Source organism: Onychostoma macrolepis, chromosome 04 (assembly GCF_012432095.1).
Source record: "Onychostoma macrolepis isolate SWU-2019 chromosome 04, ASM1243209v1, whole genome shotgun sequence".
In the NCBI taxonomy this organism is placed as follows: Eukaryota; Metazoa; Chordata; class Actinopteri; order Cypriniformes; family Cyprinidae; genus Onychostoma; species Onychostoma macrolepis.
The window spans coordinates 34,751,028-34,773,957 of NC_081158.1; the positions used below are offsets into that span (position 1 = coordinate 34,751,028).

Sequence of the window (22,930 nt, forward strand, 5' to 3'; positions counted from 1 at the left end):
CACTCGTGTAAAATAACATTTATTTAATTCTCTGTTATTTAAAAATGGAAAGGTTTTCAGTTTTGTGCAGAACTCAGATTTATTATAGAAACCTGAGGCTCCATGAACACTGAATGCTCGCAAGAATAACTCATAAAAACCTGTACAATCATATACAAAGATAGATTTGATCAATAAATAATCCCATCCCTTTCAAACTGACGCTCAGATAAAGAACAACATAAATGCTGTTGTCAAAAGTTTAGTGATGAAAAAGGCAGGTATGTGGTCTTCTAGTTCTTCCTGAACATGAACGAACAGCACAGTATCGTATATTTCTCTCTTGCGTCAGAGGTTTGCGTAGTATCGGTCTCGGCTCTCGTAATCCCTGTGTGCGAACTTGGCGTCTTTCTTGCTGTGTGGGATGCGGCCGAAGGGGGCGTGGTCATGGAAACAGCTGTCAAACACCTCGTCAACCACTTGCTCCGCCTCCTCGCGGCTCACCTTGCGAACGGCGAGGATGGAGCGCAGCGCTCGGCCGCGAACACACGCCTAAAACACAAACACACGTGAACACACATCCAGAAACCATCCACAACACGCAGCCAAATCAACAAACCTGATGGTGCTCTTTCAGGCCGAAGTTAAATCTGGAAATCTCGTTAACGAACGAACAGTCTCCGCTCAGATTGGCGGCTCGGATCTGAAGGGAACAAACACAAACATTTCAGAGTTTTATTTTAGTTAAACTATTTTTAAATATTAGATGTGGTTTTTAAAAAGGTTTTATACTTCTTTAATCTCAGATGCAGTTACTAAAACATTTTTATTTTTTTTTACATTTTAATTTTGGTTATATTATTTAGTTATTCATTTTTTTATTTTAGAAGTGGTTTCTAAACTGTTTTACTTGGGTTACAATATTTTTTTTTACATTTTAGGTGTGGTTTCTAATTTTTTTTTTTTACATTATTCATTAAGATGTGGTTTCTAAAACATTTAGTAGATGCTACTTTTAAATTTATGTGATTTCTAAAACATTTTATTTTGGATTATAGTTTAGATGCGGTATCTAAAATATTTATTTTTTTATTTTAGATGTGGTTTTACATTTCTTTATTTTGATTATATTATTTTTAAATGTTATATGTGGTCTCTAGAATTTTTTATTATAGTTACAGTATTTTTTTTATTTTTCTAAAACATTTTAATTTCTTTTTTAATTTTAGATGTGGTTTCTAAAATGTTTTACTTGGGTTACATTATTAATTAAGATGTGGTTTCTAAAACATTTTGGATGCTATTTTTTATTTTATATGTGATTTCTAAAGCATTTTATTTTTAATCATATTTTTTAATTTTAGATGTGTTTTTTAATTTTTATTATAGTTAAAAAAACTGTTTTTTGTTTTTTAGATGTGTTTTTTAACATTTTTTTTTTTTTTTTTAAAAAAGCATTTATTTTGGTTTGAGTATCTTATATTTTAGATGTAGTTTCTAAAACCAATTATTTTTTTAAATTTTTATTTAATTTGAATTTTGCTCACCTCTGAACAGGCCAGGTGTCTGAAGTTGCTAAACCAGTCGACTCTGGCCCTGCAGTGATCGAAGGCGTGGATGAGTTCGTGGGTCACCACGCGGTTCATGTGAGCCTGCTGATGGATGTTGTTCTGGCATAAGACGATCTGCAGCAGGAAAAACCACACACAGACTCCGTTCAGACGAACATCACGACGAGTTTCGGCTCATGAAGAGGTTTTAGGGGACTCACCTGAGAGGTGGCAGCATCAAACCCGCCGCTGACCGCCCCGTCGCAGTCCTCACAGGAGAAATGTCTGTCTTTATAAACTGTACTGAGAGGAAATCAAATAACAACACGTCAGTGACACGCAGCGCTGGAGGAAGAGTTCACGTGAAAGCCGCTCTTACCAGCCGGAGCTCTTCATGGCACCCAGCAGGAGTTTAGCGTAAGGACCTGAAAGAGACACACACCGCTTCAGTTCATGTGTTAAAACACTGTCTGCAGCGACTGCATACTTTACTGTAATCTGAGGAAGCTTGTTTCCGCCATGCAACAAAAAATAAATAAATAAAGGTAACTGCAACTTATCTCATAATTGTGACTTTTTTCTTAGAATTCTGAGAATTATTAATTAATTATACCTTTTTTATTCTGTTGTAGAAAAAAAACAGCATTGCGAGATTTAAACCAAAAACTCTAGAGAAAAAATTTCTAAATTGTGAGATTAAAATAATAATCGGAATAACCTTTTTATATTTTTAGTTAATTATATTAATTAATTAAATTAATATAATTTTTTTTATTTGGTTAATAAAAAAAATAGAGATATGAACTCCATGAATTCTATTTGTACACATATTTTGTGGCACAAACAAATAAAAACAAACTTGTGAAAATGTAAACTCAGAATTCTGATTAAAAAAAGGCAAAATTGCAAGACAGTCAAAATTGTGAGATTCACAAAAATATCATTTCTAAATAATTACAAATCGTAAAAACCTTTTCTTTTCTTTTTCTTTTTTTGGTGGCAGAGACAAATTCATCAGAATTACGAGAAAAAAAAGTCAAAATTGTGAGATTAAATAATAATAATAATAATAATAATAACTAAAGAAAATCGAAATTACTCTTTTTTTTTTTTTTATTTGGTGGCAGAGAAAAAAAAAAGTAAGAAGTCTTACATATATATATATATATTTTTTTAAGATTGCAAAAAGTCAGAATTGTGAGATAAAAATTCGCAATCACCTTTCCCCTTTCTTTTTCTTTTCATTTTTTTCTTATATTTCGTGGTAGAAACAAGCTTCCACAGTAATGCAGAGATGATCTGTAGCATCACGTGTGTGTACAGTTCTCTACAGAAACACTACTGTACGATAAACTCTAGTAACTCTAATGTAATATCGCAATAGCGGAGAGAAGTCAATAATGCAGGGCGCTTACTAGTGTCCATGGCGAACTGCAGCATGATCTGACACTTGTGTTTAAAGGTGAAGAGACTCTCTCCGATCGAGCCCTGCTGGAACTTGCTGCTGCCGCGCTCGGGGTATAAACCGTAGCCGAAGTCCTCCTCCTTCTGCTGCTTGCTCTCCGCCGCCGCTTTCTGCTCTTCGGGCTCTTTGTTGTCCCGAAGCGGCTCTTTATTAATATATCCTTCTTCTTTTGCCCCGTTTTGAGCCATAGCTCTGAGCTGCTCGCGCTCGCAGAGGTCACGCGGGGCGTCCGTGAGTCACGTGACTGAACGCAGGCGAAGGGTGACAGAGGGATTAAAGTAGTTCAGTTATTGAAACGGGCGCTTTTTTTTACTGAATCTAATTAGTTTATGCGGTATTTATTTTTTAATTGTTTTGCTTTTCGAAATAAGATAATTTTGATCTCGTCAAGGTTGTTTTGTTTTCAAAATAAAAGTCCCCCGTCTGATCGACATAAGCAAGAGACTCTCTCTCTCTCTCTCTCTCTCTCTCTATATATATATATCATATTCTGACGAACATTAAAAACACCAAAAACGGGTAATGAAGAAAATAATTATTTCTAGACTTTTCAGCGCCATTACGTGCGCGCGCAGTGCTTGTCGTGTGCGTGACGTAGTTAGCGCATGCGCGCAGAGGAGTTTATTCTTGTCATGGCGCTGAACACAAACTACTGATCAGAACTCTTCATCATCACTACAGGTATGACACACACACTCCTGATTCTGCTCTTCACTGCTGTTAAAACCGCTCATTTAAACCCGTCTGGATGAGTTTCTCTAAACCTGCGTTTAAGATAGGTTTATAATTAGCAGTTAAATATCTCACATGTGCGTTAGCATGCCAGTAACGTTAACCCATGTTTTTACTAAAAATTTGAGATCAAATAAATTATAAGGTAATTATAAGTATATGTGTGTGTGTGTAGATGAGTCGTTCAGCTCTGTATTTAACTCCTCACAGCTCATAATAAACCTTCTATTAGGGGATGTTCTTTTTGTCGCAGATACAGCGAATGTTCTAGAATTACAGACCGACGATTTCGAGGCGTATTTTTTTTATTTTTTTTTTATATTATTTTGCGGAATCACTTATTAGCGGGCTTTTTCAGAGTCGCATTGTTGTTAGTTTAACTTTTGAAGAGTTACCATGGTAACCGTAGCTTCCGCCAACGTACTGTAGTTACCACTATTGTTTCTACTGTAAAATCATAATTAGCGATAATTGTCATAATAAGCCATCATTGTGTTTGATTATATTACTTAAAAGTAATATAGATATTAAATACAAATAATTAAATCTCTTTTTTTTGGCTAATTTTATCTGTAAAAGAAAACCTGCCTAATAATTCAGCACACCTGAAATAAGGAGTTTTTGACTTTCAGCCTTCATGGACAATTATATATAACTTAGAAATGATTAAATACAAAATCAATAGTAGTCATTAAGATTGATGTGGTTTGGAATTGGTAAAATTTTCTTGGCAAAGAAATATGACCAGAATATCAACTTGCCTAATAATTCTGCACACAGTGTATGTATATATATATTTATTTATTATTTATTTATTTTATTTTTTTGCACCCTCAGATTCCAGATTTTCAAGTAGTTGTGTCTCAGCCAATATAACATTTCTAATTTCAAAAAATGGACCCTTATGACTGGTTTTGTGGTCCAGGGTTACATATATTTTTTATTTGAAGTACCCCTGAGATTTTAAAATAAAGATTTTAATGGTGAAGTATCACATTTGCATATTCATGGTTCTCTGACATTGGCTATGGTCACATGACATGCAGGTAACCAAATAAAATATTTCAGTTTTTCAGTAAGTGTTTTGATTAATTTTAAATTTAATTGTTTTAATTTAACTTTTTTTTTTTTTATTATTATTTACTTAATTATTCGCTTTTCATTAAACTCATAAACCCCTTGCAGTTCCTTCACAAACTCGGTTTGGGAAACCTTGACGTAATATATATTCATGTTGTTAATAACAACAAACTGAATATATTTTCTCACTCTTAATATGTTTATCTCAATATGATACAAGATTATCCTGTTTAAATCAATGTGAAAAAAGTAATCTAAAAGTAATCTGATTATATTACCTAAATTGTGTGATGTAATGGATTACGTTACTAATTAAATTTTTTGTCATGTAATTTGGAATCAGTAACGGATTACAATTTGTAAGTAATCTACCCAGCTCTGTATGCGTGTGTGTATATATATATATACAGTGGGGCAAAAAAGTATTTAGTCAGCCACCAATTGTGCAAGTTCTCCCACTTAAAAAGATGAGAGGCCTGTAATTTTCATCATAGGTATACCTCAACTATGAGAGACAAAATGAGAAAAAAATCCAGAAAATCACATTGTAGGATTTTTAAAGAATTAATTGGTAAATTCCTCGGTAAAATAAGTATTTGGTCACCTACAAACAAGCAAGATTTCTGGCTCTCACAGACCTGTAACTTCTTCTTTAAGAGGCTCCTCTGTCCTCCACTCGTTACCTGTATTAATGGCATCTGTTTGAACTCGTTATCAGTATAAAAGACACCTGTCCACAACCTCAAACAGTCCAACTCCAAACTCCACCATGGCCAAGACCAAAGAGCTGTCAAAGGACACCAGAAACACAATTGTAGACCTGCACCAGGCTGGGAAGACTGAATCTGCAATAGGTAAGCAGCTTGGTGTGAAGAAATCAACTGTGGGAGCAATTATTAGAAAATGGAAGACATACAAGACCACTGATAATCTCCCTCGATCTGGGGCTCCACGCAAGATCTCACCCCGTGGGGTCAAAATGATCACAAGAACTGTGAGCAAAAATCCCAGAACCACACGGGGACCTAGTGAATGACCTGCAGAGAGCTGGGACCAAAGTAACAAAGGCTACCATCAGTAACACACTGCGCCAGGGACTCAAATCCTGCAGTGCCAGGCGTGTCCCCTGCTTAAGCCAGTACATGTCCGGCCCGTCTGAAGTTTGCTAGAGAGCATCTGGATGATCCAGAAGAGGATTGGGAGAATGTCATATGGTCAGATGAAACCAAAATATAACTTTTGGTAAAACTCAAAGAATGCTGAGTTGCATCCAAAGAACAGCATACCTACTGTGAAGCATGGGGGTGGAAACATCATGCTTTGGGGCCGTTTTTCTGCAAAGGGACCAGGACGACTGATCCGTGTAAACGAAAGAATGAATGGGGCCATGTATCGTGAGATTTTGGTGAAAACCTCCTTCCATCAGCAAGGGCATTGAAGATGAAACGTGGCTGGGTCTTTCAGCATGACAATGATCCCAAACACACCGCCCGAGCAATGAAGGAGTGGCTTCGTAAGAAGCATTTCAAGGTCCTGGAGTGGCCGAGCCAGTGTCCAGATCTCAACCCGCTGTTGCCCAGCGACAGCCCCAAAACATTACTGCTCTAGAGGAGATCTGCATGGAGGAATGGGCCAAAATACCAGCAACAGTGTGTGAACACCTTGTGAAGACTTACAGAAAACGTTTGACCTCTGTCATTGCCAACAAAGGGTATATAACAAAGTATTGAGATGAAATTTTGTTATTGACCAAATACTTATTTTCCACCATAATTTGCAAATAAATTCTTTAAAAATCCTACAATGTGATTTTCTGGATTTTTTTTCTCATTTTGTCTCTCATAGTTGAGGTATACCTATGATGAAAATTACAGGCCTCTCTCATCTTTTTAAGTGGGTGACTGACTAAATACTTTTTTGCCCCACTGTATGTATATATATATATATATATATATTCCTAAAGAGAAAGAACAAAGTTCTTGTTTGATTTTGTTGACATATTAAAGGTTTTTCCAGAGGAGATTTTACAGAAAATAAATACATTTTCAAATACAATGTTTGTAGGGAAAATGTTTTTGTATTAATCAGTTTGAATGAAATATGAACAAACCCATAAAATGCATTAAATAAACACTGGTTTTTTTCCCACTAGTCTGAAAGCAAACATGTTATGGAGCGGTGCATGAATAAACAGTTTTTTTATTGTAGTTGTTTTAAATTGGTGAAATCGTGTTTGTTGCAGGGAATCTCTTTCTGTGCGATGTCGTCTAGAAGAGCGCAGTAATGTCGGGGAATAAAGCGGTGGAGCTTCAGATACAGATGCGACAGAACGCAGAAGATCTGCAGAACTTCATGAAGGAGCTGAACAACTGGGAGGAAGAAATCAAGAAGAAAGACCAGCAGCTTCGCACCGGAAACGTCAGCGAACCGCCGGTAAAACTCAGATTCTGACCACTTCAGATTCAGGTGTTTGTTTGCTAACATGTGTTTTATTCCAGAAGACGCTCCCGCCGGTGAGGAACAAAGATTATAAGAAGACGAAGAAGAGTGTGAAGCATCAGACTAACGGTGACGGTCCGAAGGAGCAGAAGGAGGCACAGCGCATAAAATCCTACGATTATCAGGCCTGGGATAAATTTGATGTGGTAATATGATTCTGCGTTCTGATTCGAGCTCTGATGTGCATAAAGATGCAGTGATTTCATCAATGAATGCTGTTTGTTTGCAGGAAAAGACTCTGGAGGCCATGGACACAGAGGAGAGCCCGGCCCACTCCAACGAATCGGACTCTGAAGGGCTTCCGGTGGACAGAGATCTGGCGCTGACCGAGAAAGAGAAGGTCCTGCTCATTCTGTTAATGACAAAAAATGTTGACAAGATGACACTGACGTCATTAAACTCTAATTGCATCAACATACAATACTGTCAATGAAATAAGATGAGACTCAAATGTGTTAAAAAATGTCTTTTCATCAACAAAAAAGAGGAGGAAGAAAATCTGCTTGGGTTGCCATATATCAAGAGTTATCCCCTAATTACAGCTTCTCTTAAAAGGACATATTTTCTACCCTGTGTTTATTTTATTTTCACAATCTGGCAACGGTTCACATACACACATGTGCGTTGATCAATCTTATTCTGCTCAAATGAAAGTGTGTTTCTTCACACAGACATTTGCACTGATTCTGTGAGTCTTAATTCACACAATTTAAGTCCTGAAAAAGGTCTTAAATCAGAGCAGAAATCCTAAATTGGCATGAAATTTTGCATGCATTGCGAAAAAATACGAAGCAAATACAATACAATGAATCTAAACTAGTGCTGTCAATCGATTAATCGCGATTAATCATCTAAACATCCTTAAATCAGGGATCCTTGAGAAATTGAATTGTTAATTGGTTAGAGTTAGGGTTAAATGGAAAAGTTAAGTGAGTTTATGCTTAAAACAAGAAGAGTGGAACACCATGAAAACTTTTCTATATTTTAGTGTTTGTCATTTTTGTAAAGTGAATTAAAAAGTAATGAAGATCGGTTGGAAGTTAGATTTTTGGCGAATCAGTAGTATTACACAGAACATACAGTGGCATCGTGCGAAAGTTTGTGAACCCCTTGCAGAATCTGTGAATAATTTTAACAAAATGCATGTTATTTTGTACTTTTCTGAGTAAGATATTTTAAGTAAAGATGTTTACATGTAGTCCACAAGACAAAAAAAATATTTAAAAATAGCTGAAATTATTAAAATAACCCCCTTCAGAAGTTTGGGAACCGTTGGTTCTTAATACTGTGTGTGGTTTCCTGGATGATCCACGTTTTGTGATGGTTGTTTATGAGTCCCTTGTTTGTTCTTGTTTGTTCAGTTAAACTGAGCACTGTTGTTCAGAAAAATCCTCCATTTCCTGCAGATTATTCAGTTTTCCAGCATCTTTTGCACTTTTTCCAGCAGTGACTGTATGATTTTGAGATCCATCTTTTCAGACTGGGGACAATCGAGGGACTCAAACACTGTTAACTATTAAAAAAAAAAAAGGTTCAAACCTTCACTGATGCTCCAGAAGGAAACACGATGCATTAAGAGCTGGGGGGTGAAAACTTTTGAACATTTGAAGATGTTCAATTTTTTCTTATTTTGTAGAAATATATATATTTTTCCATTTAGTAGTGCCCTTCGGAAGCAACAGAAGTTACTTGCATGTTTCCCGGAAGTGTGAAAAGATGGATCTCAAAATCATACAGTCACTGCTGGAAAGGGTTCAAATATGCAAAAGATGCTGGAAAACTGTTCTTAACTTTTTTTTTTTTTTATATGTAAACATCTTTTATGTAAAATATCTTACTCAGGACAGTATTAAATAAAAAAAAATAACATGCATTTTGTATGATCGCTGTTATCTTAAAATTATTCACAGATTCTGCAAGGGGTTCACAAACTTTTGCATGAAGCCACTGTATCGAGTTATGTTCCCTTCAATTTATTCCTCAAGGCGAGACACTGCAGGTGAATAGGGGGAAAAAATAACTAATAGTTATCGCCTTAGATACCTAGTTGATTGATTACTTTGATAATTGCAAACATTTTTTGTATTGCAAGTTTTCTAAAATGTTAGGTTTAAATATGCAAATGAGGCATTATTTAATGAAATGATATATGCTAATTTGCATACATTTCTAGTACAAAATACTAACCACTGGATGATCTCCGTTTCAAAATTCCTGTATAATTTTTTTGACATATTAGAGTCAAAATCTCATTTTTGTCACTCCATAATTCAGAAAATACTTAGAACAGACAGAAAACAATATATTTTCACAATTTTGGGGAATAAAATATTGTATATAATTAAGCAAATTATATATGAACAAATCCCTCTGTAAAAACCTTCAGGATATAGACAGGAATAAAAATGTATAGTTTGGTGTGTGTTTTTTAATACAAAATTTGTATTGTAATTGAAATCCATCGACACAAATAGATAAAGTGCTATAAAAGATATTTGTTTACATTTATTTAGCAGAGCTTTTATCCAAAGCGACTTACATTGCATTCAAGTTACAGTTTTTTTTTACATTTAATCAGCTCTTAAGAAACACTTAACAGTGTCTTTAGGACACAAAAAAAGCCCAAAATCTCAAACTTGACCGGTGCATGAAAAAATTACCTTCATTAAAACTCTCATGAGGAACTGTAATAAACCAAACATGATCTTGAGTGTTTGTTGATGTTTCAGGGGAACGAGTTGTTCCGGGACGGCCGGTACGACAGCGCCATCGAGTGCTACACCAGAGGAATGGACGCCGATCCGTACAGCCCCGTCCTGCCCACCAACAGAGCGGCCTGCTTCTTCAGACTGAACAAGTACAGCGTCTCCCGTCTTCTTACAGGTGTGTTCTGGTGGATCGGTCCTGATGAGAGTGTTTGTGTGCCGCAGGTTCGCTGTGGCCGAGTCCGACTGTAATTTGGCCATCGCTCTGGACGGGAAATACATCAAAGCGTACATCAGGAGAGCGGCGGCACGCGTGGTGCTCAACAAACACCAGGACGCTCTCGAAGGTCTGAAGCTTTATCAGGAAATCATGGAAGTGAATGAAGTTACTGTCGTGATTGAATATTTATCTAGTTCTGCTCTGATCTGAAATAATCCATCAGCAAAAACGTGCCTGAATTTGTGAGCCAGCTGGATCTTTTCAGTGATTCAGTTGAACTGGTTCACAAATCATTCTAAATGATTCATTTCACACACAACCATAATTCAAAGTGCTTTGCTTTTTTTTTTTTAAAGGACATATTTTCTGCCCTGTGTTTATTTTATCTTCACAATCTGGCAACTGTTCACATATTTATTTATGAAAGTCAAAAGTTTCGAATAATTAAACATTTTGAAAAGTGTCCTCTGCCCAACAAGGCTGCATTCATTTGATCAAAAATACAGTAAAAACAGTTAAATATTATTACATTTAAAACAACTGTTTTCTATGTGAATATATTGTAAAATGTAATTTATTGCTGTGATCAAATCTGAATTTTCAGCATCATTGTCTTGTTTTAATTAAATGTATTCTAATTATTTAGTTTTAACTTATTTAATTTGAATTCTATTTAATTATTTTATTTTGTAATCAAAAATACAGTAAAAGCAGCAATATTGTGAAATATTATTACAATATAAAATAACAGTTGTACATGAATATATAGTAAAATTAAATGTATTGCTGTAATCAAATGTAAATTTTCAGCAGATAATACTCCAGTTTTATTTTAGGTTATTCTAATTATTTTATTTTAACTTATTACATTTTTATGTTATTTTTATTATGTAGTCACCCTATCTTTTTTTTTTGTGTGTGTGTGTGTTATCAAAAATATAATAAAAACTGTTGCACAAAAATATTAAGCAGCAGTTTTCAAATAAATGCAGCATAAAACATACATAAAGGAAATTTACACTACTAGTCAATTTGGAATAATTAAGATTTTTTTAAGCATGTTTTAAATCAAAAAAGAAAAAAATTAAATTATCACGCATTTCAACAGATGCACAAGAAATAAAAATAACAATAAAAATCCAGTCTGAATCATAAACGCAGTTCACATCTCGTCTCTGTTCATTGGTCCAGATTATGAAGTGGTTCTCAAACTGGATCCTGGAAACTCGGAGGCCCAGAATGAGATCCAGAAGCTGCAGCAGGTCTGTAGCTGATCCGGTTTGACAGACGCGTGTGCTGTGAGATCTGTCAGTGACCGATGCCTCGTTCCAGGTGCTGGGCTCGAGCGGAGGAACGGCGGAGAAGAGCGAGAGCGATGCAGAGCAGACTACAGCGGATCCCTTACAGCAGCAGCGGCTGCAGGAACAGCAGAGGAAACAGGAAGCAGTCGTGCAGAAGGACAGAGTGAGAAGCCTCTCTTCTTCTTCTTCTTCTTCGTGTGATTGAGCTGATCTGAACGCTGACGCCGTTTCTGTGCGCTTCAGGGAAATGCTTACTTTAAAGAAGGCAAGTACGAGGCGGCGGTGGAGTGTTACTCCAGAGGAATGGAGGCGGATGGGACGAACGCGCTGCTGCCCGCTAACAGAGCCATGGCCTACCTCAAACTCCACAGGTGACATCCCTCAGAAGTGCGCTCGCTGTCTAGTGCAGTGTCGGGGGTAATGCATTACAAGTAACGCGAGTTACATAACCACATTACTTTTTTCAAGCCACTAGTAAAGTTCCGCATTACTTTTTAATTCAGAAGGAAATATCACTTTCTAAACGCATTACTTTCCAAAAAATGCAATTAGTTGCATTTTTAGGAAGTAACGTAATATTGTAATGCATTACTTTTAAAGTAACTTTCCCCAACGCTGGTCTAGTGTGAGTTAGTTCTGTGTGTGAGGGTGCGGTTTGTGTTTGTGCAGGTTCAGCGAGGCGGAGCAGGACTGCAGCGCGGCCCTCGCTCTCGACGCCACCTACGCCAAAGCCTTCGCCAGACGAGCCACGGCCAGAGCCGCTCTAGGCAGGATCAGAGAGGCCAAAGAAGGTCCGTCATCCATCGCTTCGCTCGCTTTCGCAGCCTAGTCCACGTTTCTGAAGAGCTCACATGTGTTTGTGTTTGTTTGCAGATTTTGAGCAGGTTCTGAAGCTGGAGCCGGGAAACAAACAGGCCACGAGTGAGATCGAGAAACTCTCAGCGGTACGTGTGACCATGAGTGTGTTGTTATTGTGCCCGTCAGATCTCAGGATGATTCGGGGACAAAAATCTGATTGCAGTTTTCTGATAAAAATTATTGTGATTATTTATTTATATATATATATATATATATATTAAAAAATTATTATTGTTTTTTTTTAAATGCTTAATAACAATTTGACCAAAATATTGTCATTTATATTTATCAATATGGCTATACTATTATTATTAATATTATTAATATTATTATATAAAAATATTAAAATGACTAATTAAAACCAAAATAAGAAATATTACTATTAATAGATAATTCACTTGATAAAAATCAAGATACTTGATTTAATAAAAATGTGTAAATTTTTTCATTATAGCTGTAAAATTGTGTTTTTAATAAGTGCACAACATTTTGGGGAAAAACTCTAATCTCAGCTTTTAGAGAAAAAAAAAATAGCTGTGCTGCACTATTGTAATATTTCACTAAAATACAAAATAGTATTTAAAACAAAAATCAAAATGATTAATTTATTCATGAATATAAAATAATTATTATTAATAATAGCAAATATAAAATGACTAAATAAAAAAAAAAATTATAATAATTTTATTTTATTCCAGTATTTTGCACAAATAAAAAAATCTAGTATTTAAAAAAAATTATTATTTACATTACAACAGTAAAATTATGAAGCTAATATTTTTGACTTCTACTAATTTTTATACCATCGAGGTTTTATTTTGGTTGAAACTCACAGGGAGCCTTCTCTTTTGTTGCAAAACTAAAAGCAAATAAAAATAACCTTCTTTAACTCTCAATATGTATGAGAGCAAACCAAAAAGCATCAGACCTTATTGATGTTCGTATTAAACCACATTTAGATCATTTAAATATGAACTTGTATTTAACTATTCACTAAATGAAAATATACACGTTATAATTAGTGACTCAAACTCTGAGTGCATGCAGATAGTGGTGTTTGTTTACTGTTGTTGGTTTTGATGAATCACAGTGCGATCTGTTCACCTGTGTATCTGTTCATCAGGAGATGAGGAGCAGCGGTCTTCTGGCTCCAGAGGAGAACAAACAGAGAAGCATCCAGCCCATCAACAAACCTGAACATCTCAGATCCACCGTGAGAGCCAGTCTAAATATGAAGGTCGTTGTAGTTTATGTTAAGTGTCAACACATCATGTGTGTTTGTGTCGTCTCAGAAACCCTTGAGGAGGATTGACATACAGGAGGTGGGTGGAGAGATCTCATCGTCCACGTCTGCCGTCACGTCTTCACCGCATCACAAGATCCAGAAGATAGAGGAGAGCGTCTCAGACGCTCCTCTGTCCAGGTGAGAAGACGATGTGATCCGATCCTCACGATCTCCTGGTGCTGCAGTGAGTCTCTGAGGCCTGTCGGGCCGGGCTAATAGCCCAAAATCACAATGCGTTTCCACAGTCGGGCCAGAAGCTCCGCAGCGCTTCGCTAAAACCAGCTCCTCTGGAACAACCTCACGCAACCTCATCATTTCACCAACAAAGAGACGTTACCAGAAAACTAAACAAACATGATAAAACCGGCCATTTGTTTGCGTGCTTTGTTAAAGATTTCAATCCAAAAGCATCAATGTTTACAATAATGGCCCGGTTTCACAGACAGGGCTTAGACTAAGCCAGGATTAGCACATTTGAGTAATTTTTATAAACTTGCCTTAGAAAAAACGTTACTGGTGTGCATTTTGAGACTAAATAAAGACACTGATATATTTTAAGATCAGTCAGAGCAAGTTTATTTCAGTTGAAACAGCTCAGACTTAGATTTCAGTCTGGGATTAGGTTTAAGCCTTGTCTGTGAAACCAGGGGAATAAGTGATACATTGATCATAATGAATTAATTTATCAGGATTGAAAATTAGTCTCACAGAAATAAAGCGGAATGAACCGTTATTCCACAAAAGAAAGAGGACACGTGACTTATTCAGTCGAGTCTGTTTTTGTTTATTTGTAGTCACAGTTTAAATCACATTTAGAAAGAATGATCATTACACACTAGCACGCCTGCTTTTGTCCCGACAGTGGAAACACGGCTAATGTCTTGTGTTTCAGGGCCCCTGAAGATTCATCCCCAGATGCTGAGTCGATTCCTCCTCCACCCAGCAGCAGTTTTCAGCTGGAGGCCGACCTCAGGAAGATCAGCCGTCAGCCACAATCCACTTACAGATATCTGAAGGTAGCGTCAGTGCCGCTCACGGTCTCCACGTGTCTTCTATCTGTGCTTCTCATCTCAACATTTAATTAACATTGCAGCAAATCAGTCCAGACGCTTATCTGAAGATCTTCCAGAACTCTCTGGAGCCTGATGTTCTCAACCATATCCTCAAGACCTTCCACAGCTGCTTTCAGTGAGTCCTCAGTGATGATGATGATGATATACATGTAAACTGTTGATGGTGATGAACCAAGAATGATAACTTTTAAAGGGATAGTTCACCCAAAAATAGAAATGTGATGTTTATCTGCTTACCCCCAGGACATCTGAGATGTAGGTGACTTTGTTTCTTCAGCAAAACACAAACGAAGATTTTTAACTCAAACTGTTGCAGTCTGTCAGTCATATAATGGAAGTCAATGGGACTCACGGCTTTGAGAGACAAAAAAACATACACAGACAAAACCAAATTTAACCCCGCGGCTCGTGACGATACATTGAGGTCTAAAGACACGAAACGATCGGTCTGTCCCTGTAACGAATAACTATTAAAGTTACTATAACCATAAGTAACAATAACTATAGCAGTGTTATTCTCAACTAAAACGATAATATAACGAAAATATAAATATTTAATAAATAAATATTAGTGAAAATTAGAAATGTTACATTTCAAATAACTGAAGTGGAAGATGTAGTTAAATTACTAATATATATATATATATAAAATTACTTCAAATGAAAACTGAAAATCTAACAATTAAAACTCATTCTAAATAGAGAGTTTATAAATAATACTAAAATACCACTGAACTGTAACAATATGGATAACTACAACAATAACAATGAATATAACGATAACTGTAACTATAATGATAACTATAACAATAAATGCAACTATAACTAAAATAACTAATGTAACTATAAGAACTGATGATGAATATAACCATAACTGTAATGTAACTAAAACAATAACTGCAACTACAACAGTGGGAACTGTAACAGTATTTATAACTGCAACTATAACAGTAACAGTATCTATAATAATAATGACTACAGTGCTAACTGTAACGATAATGTTCTGTTTATTGTCAATGTTTTCATGATTTACAGTTATAGTTATTATCACTGGTGTGCCATCACTTCAACATGATGATGTCATTTCCTGTTTCCTGTGACGATCATGTGTGATTTCAGACATGAAGATGCGTCTCTTCTGCTGGCCGTCCTGAGGAGCCTGGCGAGCGTGAGGAGATTTGATATGGCCGTCATGTTCATGTCATCCGCCGAGAAGAAAAGTACACACACACACACACACACACACACACACACACACACACACACACAAACGCTGGGCACACAGCGGCGAATATACACAAACTCTTTTCTTTCTGTCAGTGTTACAGGAGCTGTTTGACTGGATTCACAGCACCGATCTGGGAGACGCATCTGTTCAAGACTTACAGAAGAAATACGGCCTTTGACCTCCACAGAAATCTCTTCGGTTTAGATTTATACAATCATTCTGACACTGGACTGAAAACTGGATCTCAGCCATCAGTATGAGGGGAAACTGAACCAGAAGCAAAACAGCTTCGGTGTGAATGAATCAGATGCTCTGATACCTCAGAATGGACGCTTGGTGCCTTTAAACTCTGCATGTGTTTGGAGTGTGTCACAGAATTTCAGATGATATTATTGTGAGTCTATCTAAAACGTTCGCTTTCGGTTCATGTGTCTCTGTGTATTAAAGTCAACATGAAATCCAAACAGACTCCTGACTCATTCCTGCTCATATTGTGAACGATTCATTCAGTGCACAGATGTGACCCCGGACCACAAAACCAGTTAATTTTTTGAAATTGAGATTTATACATCGACTGAAAGCTGAGTAAATCGGCTTTCCATTGATGATCCATTGAATACTCTTTGCCTCCCGCTGCCAGCAGCTTACATTCCAGAGACGGGAAAACACAGCTGTCTACATTCAAACAGACGGGAAAGAAAATGCCTCTCGTGGATTCTACTTGCGGTTCTTGAAACAAAGTTACTTGCTGGACCTCCAAAACAGGTGGAACACACAGCAGATGGTCATCACGGACCCCCTCAGCATACAGCCGGTGAGTCCTATGAATCTAGTGAATCTCAACAGTTTATACAAAGTGTAGAAGAACAAGCTGATCGACAGACTAATCGATGGCACAAACAGGGAGCGAGACCCAAAGGCACTCGAGACATCAGATTGTCACGAGTATCTCGTATTGCTGCGGTAGCATCCTCTACCCCAGATACGGCTATGACAAGACTTGTAAACACTGGCATTCTACAACCCCCTATACATCTTGAGAACCGATTTGAAGCATTAATGAATGTGGGTGAGGAATCCCCAAATGTGATTGAACATAGATCGAATCAGCCAGCAGCTAACGTCGCTACTAACAGGCGCTCGAGGTCGAGCAGACAGCGGCACTCAGCTCAGAGCGCAGCCGAGCCCAGGACTCTGATAGTGGGTGAAGAAAGAGCAGTCAGAACTGCTTAAGAAGGATTTCAGTGAACTCTTTGAAGTTCAGTCGTTCATCAGTGCACCACTCCCAGCAAGAGGAACTAACATGTTTTCACGGCTGCTTGGGCTGAATGCATGGCTACAAAGAACCTGCAGTACAAAAGGAGTCAACTTCAATCTTTTCTGGGGCCATAGACAGCTGTTTAAACTGGATGGCCTCCACACAAACAATCTTGGTGCAAGAGTGCTAAAGGACCATATCTATTTCTCCCTCCGTGTGCCAATCCATTTAACCTGAATGGCACACACCTGGACAGAATATGAGTGACCACAGAATTTCACATCAGCTTCAGAGTCATCATGTGGTTGACACATCCCACAAGGACACTGATAACGCCACGCAGCCACAACAAGCACTGCTCTTGGAAACTATCCCGGCTGAGCCCTTCCCACACAGCTCATCACAGACAGACTGTGACGTACTACAACAGCTCCAAGACTCAGCACCCAAGGACGACTTTCTGGAAAACAGCCAGGGAAGCCAGGACAACATATCACAGCCACCGGAAACACCAGAGCCAGAGCCCATCTCACCAGACACACTATCCCTCTCTCCAGAATCTCCACTTCTAAGCTTCTCACAGAAAATGGAGGAACTGGTGTATGCTGGGACCAAACTCGTTCGCTGCAAGCCCCCAGATATCAACTAAAAAACGGCGGGCCCCACAACCACCAAAGACAGCAGGCCCAGCTCTCCCTCCTCCTCCTGTGAGAGCTCTCCGACCGCTGCCACAACGCCAGGCCCAAACCCTCCTCCATCAGCTGTAGGTGAACCAAAACAACTGATAACAGCTCTCAGTGATATGTGTCGGGTCCCCGCTATATTAGCAGCAACACTCACAAATGTTCACAGAACAAGCGGGAACTCAGTGTGCCTGTAGCCTTCTATATTTCTGTTTTATCACGTGATAGAAAGTCTAAGGCCTTCTCAAGCCGTACGGCTGACCCATCTAATCTGCGGCCTTTAATGCGTCAATCTAAGATTGCTGTAGAGACAACATGTAACTCCATCAAGTTAGCATTTTTAAACATTCGCTCACTAAAAAATAAATCATTTCTGATCAATGATTTTATAACCACAAACAACCTGGATTTTATGTTTCTAAATGAAACATGGCTTGAAGACAGCTGCAGTGCAACAGTCCTCAATGAAACAGCCCCTCCTAACTTTAACTTTACAAGTGTCTGCAGGACTGTTAGGAGAGGTGGAGGTGTAGCTGCTCTATTTAAAGATGTTTATCAATGCAAGCAAGTGTCATTTGGTCAGTATTTGTCTTTTGAATATCTAGGTATTGTGCTGAAAGGTGCTCCACGCATTCTGTTTATCATTATTTACAGGCCTCCAAAATACTCTCCAGCCTTTGTTGAAGAGTTCACAGAACTGTTATCAATGATTTCCTCAGAGTTTGACTGTTTTACTATTGCAGGGGATTTTAATATTCACATAGATAATGCAGAAATCAAAACTGCAAAAGAAATTATAACTGTTTTAAACACTTTTGACCTGATTCAGCATGAGCATGGACCCACACACATCAGTAGAGGTCTAAACATTTCATCCATTTTTATTAAGGATGTAGCACTGATCTGATCACTTCTGTATTTTCTTTAATATATTGATCTCTGTTACCACTGAATCTAAATCTGTCTCTGTCAGAAAGAGACACTAGTGCGCTATTTATGAAGGCTATATCTTTAACACCAAGCATTTCTGCAGACTCTGTTGATCTTCTCCTGGATGAAATAAACATTGGATGTGCCAGAACTTTCTTCAGTTAAATAAGGAGAAAACTGAAGTCATTGCATTTGGAAACAAAGATGAAGTTCTCAAGGTGAATGCATACCTTGACTCTAGGGGTCAATCAACTAAAAACCAAGTCAGAAATCTTGGGGTGTTTCTGGAGACAGACCTTAGTTTTAGTAGTCATGTCAAAGCAGTAACTAAATCAGCATACTATCATCTCAAAAACATTGCAAGAATTAGATGCTTTATTTACAGTCAAGACTTGGAGAAACTTGTTCATGCCTTTATCACCAGCAGGTGGATTATTGTAATAGTCTTCCAAAGAAGACCATTAGACAGCTGCAGCTCATCCAGAACGCTGCTGCCAGGATTCTGACTAGAACCAGAAAATCTGAGCATATCACACCAGTCCTCAGGTCCTTACACTGGCTTCCAGTTACATTTAGGATTGATTTTAAAGTACTTTTACTCGTTTATAAATCTCTAAATGGCCTACGACCTAAATACATTGGAGATATGCTCACTGAATATAAACCTAACAGAGCACTCAGATCATTAGGATCGAGTCAGTTAGAAATACCAAGGGTTCACACAAAACAAGGGGAGTCCGCTTTGAGCTATTATGCCGCCCGCAGTTGGAAGCAGCTTCCAGAAGAGATCAGATGTGCTAAAACATTAGCCACTTTTAAATCCAGACTCAAAAGTCATCTGTTTAGCTGTGCATTTGTTGAATGAGCGCTGTGCTACGTCCCAACTGATTGCACTGTATTTTGTATAATCATTTTCTATTCTTAACTATTTTAAATTCATTTTTATATCATTTCCTTGTTTTTATTATTATAATTATTATTTTAATTCCTTGTTTTTATTGTTGTGATTATTTTTTTAATGACTATTTCACGTCCTTTTATGTAAAGCACTTTGAATTACCACTGTGTATGAAATGTGCTATATAAATAAACTTGCCTTGCCTTGATGTATGGTTTGTTAGGATTGGACAATATTTGGCTCCAACTATTTGAAAATCTGGAATCTGAAAGTGCAAAAAAAAAAAACCGCCTTTAAAGTTGTCCAAATGAAGTTCTTAGCAATGTATATTCCTAATCAAAAGTTTAGTTTTGATATATTTACGGTAGGAAATTTACAAAATATCTTCATGGAACATGATCTTTACTTAATATCCTAATGATTTTTGGCATAAAAGAAAAATGGACCATTTTGACCCAAACAATGTATTGTTGGCTATTGCTGCAGATATAGCTGTGCTGCTTATGACTGCTTTTGTGCTCCAGGGACACATATGAAAACATCTTTCATCCAAATGTAATAACTTACTTCAGACTCCATTCTGACATAAAAATCACAATCCATCCAAAGTTTTCCTTATTAAAGGGGTCATGATGACATGGATTTTTTTTTTTTAGAATTTGAATATGTTCCTTGAGGTTTACTGATAATGTTAACGTTATTAATGTAGAAAAACCTCATTCTGAACCTCTATTTAAAACGTGCTGTTTTAAGGGGCGGGTCCTTTAAGGCTAACGACGGACAGAAAGTGAATGCACATCTGTTTACTGTATCCAGTGTAGACAAGATAGCGGCAGTGATTCTCATTTCTATTTGCTTTTGACGCGTCGCGACGCTCGCGTTTAACATGATCAAGTGTCAGCCGTTAGCGGCTGAACGAACGCCAGTGGGCGGGGCCTATGGTGAGAAGATTACTATTCGTTAAGAGGCGGGTGACGTCATATTGCCCCTCAGATCCAAACGAGCCGTTTTTTGGAGCTTGAATAAATAAACGCTTTGTTTATAATGAGGACGTTTTAAGCTATGAAACTTGCAGAATGTTTTACAAAGACCTCTTATATGCCCAAAAATCAAGACAAATTTGATTTCGTATGTCATGACCCCTTTAAATGTATAATTTATCTCTAAAATATGTACACTTTCAACTATATTAAGTCACCTATTGCTATATGCAATACAGAGCGTAATACAGTGATAAACAGTGGAAAATTAAGCAGTTCAGTGTTGGTTCAGTTATGATTCAAAAAGTTCAAAATTTGTCAGCTATGAAGTTGATTCATTACACTCATATTTGACAAAAAGGAAAGAAAAAACTTTCATTGGTTCTGAATTATTGAAATAAAACTCCCTCCAAAACAAGTATATACGCCAAGACGCTTCAGTGGCTCAAAGGTCTGAGCGACGTTCCATCATGCATATAATGCGCTTTTGAATTTTGTTTCTTACAGCTAAGCTCTCAAGACTGTGGCTCTGAGAAATGCAGGTCTGAGAGATGATCTTCATCTTTTTAACAATCACACTATCATGGACACCACACAAAGGTCACATGATTCCATTTATTCTGCACACAGTTTACATATTTACAGACTGAATGTGCGAAATTTGTGTTTAAACAGGAACCTTGAACCCAGAGATTGATTTGGCCAAACATCAGTCACATTACTGGGACAGAGAAGAAAATAATCAATGCTTACAAGAAGTCATTTATATTTCAGAAGGTTTGATGGCATCAATATCATCATTAGAATGAGATCTGCAGACAGAGGAAGAAGACGATGAGACTGCAGGAGGATTTTGGCCCAAAACCGGTCACATGTCCTTGTGAAACTCAAATAATTCAGGCCAACGCAACAAACGTCAGATCTACAGAAACGGACGTTTCATTTCCATAAAGCTTCTCTTTTGGCAGTACAATTCAGTACAAAACGGTCATGTACAGAAATATTATTCTGCTAGTAAAAAAAATCTACACGTCTTACCCATACATCTCCACATACATTCAAAGCGGCTGATAAATAATCTGGCTGAACTTCAAGACGTCATTAGTCAGAAGTGTCTGTGAGGAACAATAGTTAATCGAATCAATATTTGGTCCAAGATCCAGCCAATCGTGTGGGAATATTTACAGATGTTTTCTGTCTGAGCAGTAAAAGTACAATATGACTGCAAATATATATGAATCGTTCCAGGATGTTGGACTATGAAGGCAGAACTCGATGGCACTAGACTACATACTGCTCTGATGTTCTCACAGGAACCTACGGAGAACGCTGCAGCAACGTTCACATCTCTACAAAAAGCGAACTTCCTCTCGCATCTCGTCACGCCTGTTCCTCCGCATCCGATCCGGTTCCGTTATCGGACGGGTCCAAGAGTTCTTGACGACGGCGCATTATGGCGGCAAACTGAGCACGCTCCATGGCGTCCTGTAAAAGGTCAGAGGTGACAGAGGTGAGAGAGGGGTCAGTGGTTGCTCCCCTCGTCGAAGGACTCCACGCCAGAATCGCTCGCCGCCGCTGCCACCGCCAGCTTCTCCTGCCGCCTCCTCATGACCTCCTGCAGCTCCGAGGCAGAGCTCCTCTACAGACACAGACAGAACAGCGGTGAGACACTCAGAAACACCTCACAAGGGCTGGGGATTGAGACAAATATCACGATTTGATTTGAATTCGATTCACAAGCTTGCAATTCCATTCAGTTACGATCAATATTGATTCCTTTGGATATATAAGCAATCAGGTACAGTACGTTAATTTTTTTTTAAATCTCTCAACTAATGCTGTAAACACTCTATTATAAATACTATATAATAAAAATGTATTATATTTTTATTTATATAATTATGTTTCTACTCAATTTTTTTTTCTAAATATAAACATTTATATAGTGGATGTCAAAACTTTTTATTTATTAGATATTACTAGTGCTGTCAAACGATTAATTGCGATTAAAACCTCCAAAATAAAAGTTTGTTTACATAATATGTGTGTGTGCACTGTGTATATTTATTATGTATACTGTATATAAATACACACACATACAGCATATATTTTGAAAATATTTACATGCATATATTTTAATTCATATAATTTATATTATATATAAATATATTTAATATATAAGCGTAACATTTTTCTTAAATATATA

At 37.3% G+C, this 22,930-nt stretch overlaps 3 protein-coding genes across 12 annotated transcripts in view; 1 reads left to right on the plus strand and 2 right to left on the minus strand.

The window, feature by feature from the left end:
• Positions 1-3: 3 nt before the first annotated feature.
• atp23 (ATP23 metallopeptidase and ATP synthase assembly factor homolog) lies at positions 4-3,332 on the minus strand. 2 transcript variants are annotated; one of them, XM_058772295.1, is made up of 6 exons: positions 2,945-3,332; positions 1,909-1,954; positions 1,751-1,832; positions 1,527-1,664; positions 599-682; positions 4-531 (listed from the first exon to the last, which is right to left on the minus strand). In XM_058772295.1, exons 1-6 carry the CDS (start codon positions 3,180-3,182, stop codon positions 328-330), a joined length of 792 nt encoding a protein of 263 aa, XP_058628278.1. In that variant the 5' UTR covers positions 3,183-3,332; the 3' UTR covers positions 4-327. The 2 variants fall into 2 exon arrangements, with proteins under 2 accessions (XP_058628278.1, XP_058628279.1); XM_058772296.1 differs by having other exon boundaries at positions 1,751-1,827; positions 2,945-3,038.
• A 187-nt stretch (positions 3,333-3,519) lies between these two features.
• rpap3 (RNA polymerase II associated protein 3) lies at positions 3,520-16,439 on the plus strand. Of its 4 annotated transcripts, none has more exons than XM_058772291.1 (17): positions 3,520-3,675; positions 7,049-7,239; positions 7,305-7,451; positions 7,535-7,645; positions 10,035-10,162; positions 10,236-10,357; positions 11,422-11,492; positions 11,563-11,694; positions 11,775-11,902; positions 12,201-12,322; positions 12,405-12,475; positions 13,513-13,602; positions 13,682-13,812; positions 14,567-14,690; positions 14,768-14,862; positions 15,867-15,967; positions 16,068-16,439. In XM_058772291.1, exons 2-17 carry the CDS (start codon positions 7,090-7,092, stop codon positions 16,151-16,153), a joined length of 1,809 nt encoding a protein of 602 aa, XP_058628274.1. In that variant the 5' UTR covers positions 3,520-3,675; positions 7,049-7,089; the 3' UTR covers positions 16,154-16,439. The 4 variants fall into 4 exon arrangements, with proteins under 4 accessions (XP_058628274.1, XP_058628275.1, XP_058628276.1 ...); XM_058772292.1 differs by having other exon boundaries at positions 7,308-7,451; XM_058772293.1 differs by having other exon boundaries at positions 7,049-7,224.
• Positions 16,440-21,325: 4,886 nt separating this feature from the next.
• The window catches only part of eps8a (epidermal growth factor receptor pathway substrate 8a), a 39,534-nt gene continuing 37,929 nt past the window's right edge, over positions 21,326-22,930 (minus strand). For all 6 annotated transcript variants that reach the window (XM_058772286.1, XM_058772285.1, XM_058772288.1 and 3 more), the window contains one exon: positions 21,326-22,363. In XM_058772286.1, coding sequence (XP_058628269.1) covers positions 22,247-22,363 — 117 coding nt within the window. In that variant the 3' untranslated portion in view covers positions 21,326-22,246. The remainder of the gene's footprint in view (positions 22,364-22,930) is intronic.